The 9,989-nt window shown below is 46.9% G+C and overlaps 1 protein-coding gene across 1 annotated transcript in view; it reads right to left on the reverse strand.

The window, feature by feature from the left end:
* The window catches only part of TRPM1 (transient receptor potential cation channel subfamily M member 1), an 82,523-nt gene extending 73,596 nt beyond the window's left edge, over window positions 1-8,927 (reverse strand). The window contains exons 1-4 of the mRNA XM_044979836.1: window positions 8,844-8,927; window positions 8,310-8,389; window positions 5,852-6,047; window positions 3,605-3,818 (exon numbers count right to left, since the gene is read on the reverse strand). Of these exons, the coding sequence (XP_044835771.1) occupies window positions 3,605-3,818; window positions 5,852-6,047; window positions 8,310-8,389; window positions 8,844-8,927 (574 nt within the window). The remainder of the gene's footprint in view (window positions 1-3,604; window positions 3,819-5,851; window positions 6,048-8,309; window positions 8,390-8,843) is intronic.
* Between the last annotated feature and the right edge of the window lie 1,062 nt (window positions 8,928-9,989).

The following is a 9,989-nucleotide window of genomic DNA, read 5'->3' on the forward strand; positions in this document are numbered from 1 at the left end:
AGTAGTAGAGCCCAAAGAGAGAAACCATCCTTATTCCAGTTGCTTTCTTAGGCACTGATCTTATATTTTGTAATGTGTGTGGGTGAACCCTGCATCCTCATGAAGCCCCACTGAAGTCACTTCAACCCCAGTCCTGCAAAGACTCTCATTTGGAGCTTAAACTGACACACTGTGATTAGTACCATTGGCTTCAGTGTGACTATTCACAGTGTGTTAGTTTAAGCACATGTGTAAGTCTTGGCAAAACTGGGGTCTTCTTGTGTGTGAGATACGGCAGCAAGCTAAATGATAGATATCTAATAAATCAAACATTTATTTATTTAAAAATTGTTCTCATCGAGAGCAATCACCATCTTACATTTGTGAGAATCTTAGGAGAGCATGTAATATATACCCATGAAACATCTGTCAAAGAGGCCCCCACGCAGGCACAGAGATCTGCATGCGTGCATCATAATGCAGGATCAGGCCCTTAGTTTGCATACATTTTCTATGAAATAACCAATTATAAAGATATAGTGTAATTAACCCCGGCCCTATATACTAGAAATATGGTTAAAAGAAATTACATTTGAATATGTTGAAGCTCAGGCAGTATCAACACAGCACACATCAAATAGATTAAAAACTGACGGACAGTGATGATTCCCCATTTACAATTACATTTTACAATCTGAGAGTATGTGACTGGTTCTTGGCCCTCTGCTATCTAACTTTTTATCAGTGACTTCGAAAAAACCAAAATCTTGCAGATGACACAAAAATTGGGGAAGTGGTAAATAATGAAGAGTGGGGCAAAAAATCAGTGGGTCCACTGGACGAACATAAGAACGATCATACTGGGTCAGACCAGTGGTCCATCTAGCCCAGTATCCAGTCTTCTGACAGTGGCCAGTGCCAGGTGCTTTAGAGGGAATGAACAGAACAAGGCAATCATCAGGTGATCCATTCCCCATCGTCCACTCCCAGTTTCTGGCAAACAGAGGCTAGGGACACTCAGAGCATGGTGGTGCATCCCTGCCCATCCTGGTTATTAGCCATTGATGGACCTATCCTCAATGAACTTATCCAGTTCTTTTCTGAACCCTGTTATATTTTTGGCCTTCACAACATCCCCTGGCTGTGTGTTGTGTGAAGTACCACCATATATACTCGTTTATAAGCTGCATTTTTTTAGTAAAAAAGGGAAGCACCAGAGAAGGGGTGTGGTTTATGAATGGGCATAGAGAGGGAGAAGTGGGACACAGCCCCTCCCCCCAACAGAGGGAGCAAGGAGAGGCAGCACAGCCAGCAGAGCCAGAAGGGAAGAGGTGGGGCCAGAGTCTCTCTGCTTCTGGCCACGCTGCTCTCCCCCGAGCCTCCGAAACAGCTGCAGCTCCGGGGTTGGCAGGCTGCAGCCGTGCTGCTAGGCCTCGCCCCCCAGACCAGGTTGTGGCTGCACTGCCCGGCCCGCCGGAACATCCTGTGGCTGTGTCACCTGGCCCAGCCCGAGCATGCTGTGGCCACACCGCCCGGCCCAGCCCGCTGGAACATGCTGCGGCCGCACTGCCTGGTCTGGCCCACCGGAGCAGGCTGTGGCTGCACTGCCCGGCCCGCCGGAACATCCTGTGGCTGTGTCACCTGGCCCAGCCCGAGCATGCTGTGGCCACACTGCCCGGCCCAGCCCGCTGGAACATACTGCGGCCGCACTGCCTGGTCTGGCCCACCGGAGCAGGCTGCGGCTGCACTGCCCAGCCTGCTGGAGCAGCTCCAGCCAGGCCAGAGACATCTTCCCCAGATAAGGTGGGAAGGGATGAGATGGGGAGAGTGTGGGGGTACCGGGCTAGAAGTGGGGTCATGTGGGGGGTGGTCACAGGGGTTACTCCTGACTCCCAGCTTCTCCCCCACAAAAAATTTCCCCACCAGTTGCTGTCCCAGCCTGTCAGGGTAAGCAGCTGGCACGCTGGGACACTTTGTTTACTTAGGTTTACCTCTGTGCCTGCAGATGCTGAAGGTAAACAAACCATCTCTGCCCACCAGCAGCTTATCCTGATGGCCTGAGAGCCAAAGTTTGCTGACCCCTGAATTATAGGGTTGGCTTATGAACGGGTTATAAAATTTTTCCATTTTTATTTACCCATCTGGGGGGGGCATCTTATAAACGAACCGGCTTATGATCGAGTATATACGGTACTTCCTTTTGTTTATTTTAAACCTGTTGCCTATTAATTTCATTGGGTGATCCCTAGTTCGTGTGTTATCTTAGTTCCTTATTCATTTTCTCCACACCAGTCAAGATTTCATAGACCTCTATCATATCCCCCTTAGTCATCACTTTTCTAAGCTGAAAACTCCCAATCTTTTAAATCTCTCCTCATACAGAAGCTGTTCCATACCCTTAATCATTTTTATTGCCCTTCTCTGTACCTTTTCCAATTCCAATATATCTTTTTTGAGAGGGGGCGACCAGATCTGTACGCAGATGTACCCACATTCAAGATACGGGGTGGGCATACCAGGGTTTATATACAGGCATTATGAGATTTTAGGTCATTCAATAAATTGCCCTGTTCTGTTCACTCCCTCTGAAGCATCTGGTATCAGTTACTGTCAGAAGACAGAATACTGGGCTAGATGGACCATGGGCCTGACCCACCATGGCCATTCTTATGTCCTTAAGAGGATAGGTGACCGATACAGAGCAAACTGGATCACTTGGTAAACTGGGTGCAAGTCATTTGTGTTTCAATAAGCTCATAACATCCAGGAACAAAGAGTACAGGCCATGTTTAGAGGATGGGGGACTCTATCATTGGAAGCAATGACTTTGAAAAAAACCTGGGGATCATGGAGGATAATCAACTGAACATGAGCTCCCAGTCCAGTGCTATAGCCAAAAAGAGTTCATGTGATCTTTAGATATATAAATAGGAGAATCTTGAGTAGAAGTAGGTCAGGTTAGATGATCTCTGTTTTTGGCACTGGTATGACTACTACTGGAATACTTTATCTAGTTTTAGTGTTCACAATTCAAGAAGGTTGTTGAAAAATTGGAGAGGGTTCAGAAAAGAGCCAGGAGAATGATTCAAGGATTGAAAATCATGACTTATAGTGAAAGACTCAAAGACCTCAATCTGTTTACTATGACAAAGAGAATGTTAAAGGGTGATTTGATCAGTCTATAAGTACCAACATGGGGAACAGAAATTTGATAATAGTGGGTTCTACAACCTACCAGATAAAGACATAACTAGATCCAATGGCTAGGAGTTGAAGCTAGAACTGAACAAATTCAGACTAGAAATAAGGTGCACATTTTTAACAGAGAGGGTAATAAACCACTGGGACAAAATTACTAAACGCTGCAGATTCACCATTACTGGGCAATTTTAAATCAAGATTAGATGTTTTTCTAAAGTATATGCTCTAATTCAAACAGGAATTAGTTCAGGGAAGACCTATGGCTTGTGTTATGCAAGAGGTCGGACAAGATGGTTGCAGTGGTCCCTTCTGGCCTTATGACCTATGAATCACTTATGCACTTTCATGTCTTCTACCAATGAGAAAGACCATATGTAGAAACATTTACTCCATAAGTAAAATTCAGAAGATGGTAATTTCTTACCAGTACTAACTCCTCCAGTGAAAATCCAGGCTCCTGTTGTCATGGCAGCCTTGATCAGGCCTTTCCCAAATACTTGTTTCAATTTAGGTTGCAATTCAAAATTCTGGAGGCCCCCATGGACAGAGATTAAAAGCTTGGGAAGTTCCAGTTGCCAGTCTTTCACCATGAGATGAAGCAGAGAATCTGGTTTGGTGTCATACGACACACGTATATACTGCAAAATAGTTTGTAACAGTGCCTTAATATTACAGTGCTGTTTTCTTTGTTATACCTTCCATTGACTGAGAATTGAGGAATCAACAAGTTTAAAATGAGCAAGGAGGGATTTTAATGCTTTTTAAACATTGTATCACAAAGTTTCTATATTGCTTGTAATGAGAAGAATTAGTAAGCCTGAGTAGCATTGCTCCACTGTTGAGGAGCTGAGAATGTGCCATTTATTACACAGCAAACAAATATTTGATAGTAGTCAATCTAGCAGAGAAAGATATAATGTATGATCCAATGACTGGAAGTTGAAGCTAGACAAATTCAGAATAAGGCATACATTTTAACAGTGAGAGTAATTAACCACTGGAACAAATTACTATGGATTGTGGTGGTTTATCCATCACTGGCAACTTTTAAATCAAGATTGGGTGTTTTGCTAAAACAGTGTTTCCCAAACTTGGGACGCTGCTTGTGTAGGGAAAGCCCCTGGCGGGCTAGGCTGGTTTATTTACCTGCCGTGTCTGCAGGTTTGGCTGAGCACGGCTCCCACTGGCTGTGGTTTGCTGCTCCAGGCCAGGGCCGCCCAGAGGATTCCGGGGGCCCGGGGTCTTCGGCGGCGGGGGGCCCTTTTGTTCCTGGACCCGCCACCGAAGTGCCCCGAAGACCCGTGGCGGGGGCCCCCCCGCCGCCGAATTACCGCTGAAGCGGGACCCGCCGCCGAAGTGCAGCCCGGTCTTCGGCGGTAATTCGGTGGAGGGGGGCCCCCGCCGCGGGTCTTCGGGGCACTTCGGCGGCGGGTCCCGGAACGGAAGGCTCCCCCGCCGCCGAATTACCGCCGAAGACCGGGCTGCGCTTCGGCGGCAGGTCCCGCTCCGTCTTCGGTGGTAATTCGCCAGCGGGGGGTCCTTCCGCCCCGGAGCGGAAGGACCCCCCGACGGCGAAGACCGGGAGCGGCAGAAGCTCCTGTGCCCGGCCGCACAAGAGTTTCCCGGGCACCCCGGAGCGAGTGAGGGACCCCGCTCCAGGGGCCCCCAAAAACTCTGGTGGGGGCCCCCATGGGGCTCGGGGCCTGGGGCAAATTGCCCCTCTTGCCCCCCCCTCTGGGCGGCCCTGCTCCAAGCCAATGGGAGCTGCTATGTTCCTCAGCCCACGCCGCTTCCAGCAGCTCCCATTGGCCTGGAGCGAACTGACCCGGCCCGCCAGGGGCTTTCCCTTCACAAGCGGCATCCCAAGTTTGGGAAACACTGTGCTAAAAGATATGCTCTAGGAATTTGTGTGTGTGTGTGTGGGGAGGGAGGTTCTGTGGCACTGTTATATGGGAGGTCACACTAGATGATCACAGTGGTCCCTTCTGGCCTTAGAGTATAGGAATCAATTAAATCTATAAGTAAAAGAAGCTGCCATTTTGAAAACCCCAGCTTGGGTTGGAAAGGGGAAGTACTAAGTTTTCATTAGGATTTTGAACTAGGGGAAATTACCTCCCTGAAAGATCAAGATGTTTTCTTTGGTTAATCGAATCCTGTTTTGACTACCAAACTAGAGTCCTTACCTACATTGCCAAAGTTGGCTTATGCAACATTTCATTGTTTTGTTAGTTTTTCTACCTCTTAAGCATTGGCTTTTTATATTATATTTACTTCTAAAATCATGACCTTATGGCAATTTCTTTTTAAACTACTGGCATTCTAGTAAACGGAGATGGGAGAACCATATGTGTTTGTTTTCTGTAACTTTTATTGGTTTTGCAATATGTTGTTCTCCTTTGCACCCCAGCATCTCTCATTTGGCAATCTTACAGAGAGGCCATGGGACAAACGTGCACAGGGAGCAATTCCAGGAGTGGCTCCTTCTAGAACAGCGATCAGGCACAGAGGAATGCTTGAGTGGAGAAGTTTGGATTGCAGCTACGTATACTATACCTGCTCTGCTGAAAGACACAAGACTCTAGTCTCCAACATTGTCAAGCTTGGATCAGGCCCTCAGTGAGCTGGGGATCTAGATGACAGATGTTTGTATAGCATGTGTTCCGTTCCTTACCATGGCCTTATTTGAATGTCCACCTCCCTGGAACTCAAGATTTCCATAGGCATCTGTTGGACATGTTTGGGTGTGTTTACTGACGGACCATTTTTCTGGCTGAGGTTCCAATTGCTTTGTTTCCTCTCCATTTTTGTTAGCTGCTGTACTTGGAGGAATTGGAATATGTTGACTAATAAGCTGGCCACAGCAGCACCTGAAACCAAAGTTAGATTTTGCACCGACGATGAACATATTGTCTCCAATATCTGATAGTATCCTCTTTAAAAAAGAAAAGAAACTCCCCCCGAAACAAAAAATTTGATTTCAGACACAAATGATTCTGGCTTACCTATCTATTTTGTATCTGGCATATAGGACTTTCTATAAGTCACTGAAACACCTCCTCTGAGCCAAACCTAAGCACACATACCAAACCCACTTTTCAGAGGTACTGGCTCACAGGTGTTGCTTAGTGCTTAAGGACTAAATGTTTCACATCACTCCTGTAAGAGGATTGGACCCTGAGGGTCTGGTTCCTGTGCTGGGGAAAATAGCAGCTGTGTGGAGCCTGTCTCCCTTTTTCTGCTGCTATACACAATGTGGAGCTAACCTGTGCAACAGCATAAGGGGGCACCTTGAATCCCCTTCCACTTCTGGGCGGCCACTCAAGCAGGGCACAATTTAGCCAATTGATAATACAGTAGCAGTAATACTAAGTATTACAGTACAACTACATCCAGAACAATAAGGCCATGCTACCTTGCTTCATGAACCAGGATTGTACCATTCTCTGGGCTTCTCATCTATCTCAGAATCCAATGTAAAGTTGTTTTCTGGTTTTATGAAATCTCCAAGGAGTTGCTACATTCTGCTTCTCTGGCCTTATCTCCATCTTCTTCCCCTAACACTCATTCCACTCCTCTGATATGGGCCTCCTCTATGCTCCTTTTCTTCCGTTCTATGCAGAGTGTGCAAGTGTATGAGCTTGTCAACACAGTGGAGTAATGCACCTTAGGGTGTATGATTTCTAAAGCACATTAATGTGTTGCACTGTGTAGACCAGGCCTGCACAACATATGGCCTATGGGCCGCATGTGGCCCATGTGGGCTCACTGTGTGGCCTGCAGGGGGTGAGCAGGCAAGTGGCGGGGTGGGGCAAGCCAATGGCTGGCTGGCGGATGGGGTGGTGAAGAGGCCAGTGTCAGGCTGGGGAGTGAGGGTGAGTCAGCAGCAGGGGGCAGGGGCAGCAGCAGAAGGTAAGAGGCCAGCGGCGGCCAGGCAGGTGAGCTGGCGGCGGAGGGAGCTGGCAGGCCGGCGGCAGACAGGCAGGTGAGCTGGCGGTGGCCGGGGGGCGATGAGGAGGCGAGCGAGCATCAGGGGGTGAGTAGGCGAGCCGGGGGGTTGGGTGGATGATGAGCCGAGCGGGCAGGCAGAGGAGCTGGTGGTGGGGGAGGAGGGGACTGAGGAGGTGAGCGGGAGGTGAGTAGGCGAGCTGGGGGGGGTGGGGGGATGACAAGCCAAGTGGGCGGGCAGTGGTGGTGGGGCTTTATACTTCGGGGAGTGAGGAGGCGAGCGGCGAGTTGGTGGCTGACCTGTTCTACTGATCTTGTCTCTCATAAATATTGGTCCTTTTTGCTGCTTTTCTCTGGGCTGGGGGTTGTCCAAATGATGCTAAGAGGGGTTCCCAAAGGAAGGTGCTTGCTTCTAACCCCCGAGGCCGTCAATATGTCTGCTTTTCTCTAGTCAGCCCACTTGACAAATTTGATTGTCCTTGGTCTGGCTCCCATCCCCTCACCAAGGGTTGCAGTTGTCTGGAGCTGCTGCCTTCCACGCCTTCCTCATTCACACCTCATTCATTCAACAGGGCAATCGATTACAAAGTGGGGGGAAGATCTTATTCTACTTCTAGCAAAAAGACATTTTTCTTTTACCTTAATTATACTACCTTAGGGGCCCGCTATAACATATTACCGAGGTTCAATACCGCTGTTTCGGTGGGGCGGTGCTGGGGGGCGGGGGGAGGGTGTTTCCACGGGGCTGGGTGGCCCTGGGGTGGGGGAGTGTTTTGGCGGGGACCGGTGGGTTTTGGCCCTCAGCTGTTTTCTTTGGAGTAATATGGCCCTCGCTGCTTTACGAGTTGTGCAGGCCTGGCGTAGACCCTGCTGGTCTCTAATAGTACTATATTAAAGCACACTATGGTACTTTTAGTGCACTCCAGCAGTTTCCCCATGGACTAACTAATGAGCAACACATTAGTTTGTTTTAGAAATTCCTCCTCCCCCAGCCCAGCGTACACTGCTGTTCTGTGTAGACAAGCCCTCTGCCTCACTTTCACTTTTGCTCCCTTGCCTTCTTTTCCTCAAGCACAGTGAATAGAAATCAGCTTCAGCTACATCACGTACGTTCAGAACAATTCCATTGACTTCAGTGATAAGTATTGTTTTATCTACCAATGTAAATGCTTAAAAATTGTCACCTGTTAACATCTTTGTTGTTGGCAATTATGTAGATGCATTCTCTTTTTGAAAAGGTCTTCTCTATCCAAGCCTTTTGACCCTGAAATAGGAAAAGGGAAATAAAATATGGATATATTTGCTGAGTGGCCGATACTGTAAAATGTCTACCTCTAGTTTCCTTCCTGAAATATAGCTTTGATTGTCAAATGAGATATTTACAATGCATGTTTCAGGAGGATAGACTCCTTAAATTCTAATAGGGTACTCTCATCTACTGAGGAAAGCATGAACTCCTTCACCAAGGCATAGTGGGAGAAGAGAAGGAGGACACTAAGTATAAAGACAAATTGGAATTGTGTGGGACCATTTTCCCTGCAAATGCAAACCAGAACTCATCATATCAAGCTCACAATGTTTTTCAAACAGGAATTGTAGACGAGCTAAAACAATGCCACAGTTCTGTGCAATGCAATTAGAAAGTCCATTGCAGCAACATAGTTCAATTAGATTTGAAAACAATGTATGGAGAGTACAGCTCAGAAACAGCTGTATACCAAAGTTGCCCAAACTCTGCGCTTGCGGTCCCCATTCTCAAAACCTGTAACCTTGACCCTGAGCAGGCAAACCTTTGTCACCATTCTAACACTAAAACGAACTAAGTATGAAGATTTGAAAAAAATACTATGATTTTAAAGAGGTACAAAATGTTAACCACAGTCACAATTCAAGGATATGGATAAACCTGTCTTCTGGATGAAATTCATATTCTGTCCCTGGAGAGAAGAGTTTACTTCACTAAGGTCCCCAAAGAAGCAAAAGCATGTCACCAAAGAATAATTACTTAAATAACCAGCAAGGAGAGAGAGTTGGTCATTTAGAAAAGCCTGTACTCTTGCTCTTATTTCAAACAGTCAAGCTATCAATATACTAGGTAAAAGTTACCTCCCTTCATTTTGATAGGAGTTGCTGGTGAATGGAACCTGTGCCATCATAGAGCATTGCAAAAGTCAATAATTCATTAGACAGCACTTAATGAAATTCACTACAGCTTTATGAACCACATGGAACAGGTTATCAGGCATTTTCTTAGCATCGGGAATTTGATGGCATCTGAAACAATGCAGCCCTCAGGGATTAGATACAGTGCTGTGGACCAGTATGGCCTGGACTTATTTCCTTCCACACATTGCTTTGGCACCATCCGTGTAAATTGCAATACGGTCTGAACATGGAATGAAAATCGCAATGAACATGGAAATATTTGTTTTCCAAACATTTTAAATGAACATTCTCCTTGTATGTGTTTGGCACAGCTTTAGAAGACAGCAAGTCTTTTGCAATAGTACCAGCAGAAATATAGCTCAAATATGCTGGAAGGTTTGCAGCATCAAAGACATTGGATATTCATGAAGCTGAATTGCTGAGTAATCACTTTTCCTCAGTTTTGAAATCAGTTCGCTCTCTGATTTCTTGAGCCATGTGGTTAATATGGCATAAAACAGTGCTTTCTGAGAAAATATAGCTGCTTCAGCCTCTGCAACTTCTGAAACCATGTATTGTGACAAAGTTCCTCTTCTACCTTGGTGGGTCCTGCGCTTCTTGGCGGATTTGCTCACCTCAGTGATCTTCCCCTCTGGTGGAACCCACAGTCTGGGTCAACTCCTCCTGTGTCTGGGAGGCTTTGGGGGAACCCGGGCCCA

This window comes from Mauremys mutica, chromosome 11 (genome assembly GCF_020497125.1).
Source record: "Mauremys mutica isolate MM-2020 ecotype Southern chromosome 11, ASM2049712v1, whole genome shotgun sequence".
In the NCBI taxonomy this organism is placed as follows: domain Eukaryota; kingdom Metazoa; phylum Chordata; order Testudines; family Geoemydidae; genus Mauremys; species Mauremys mutica.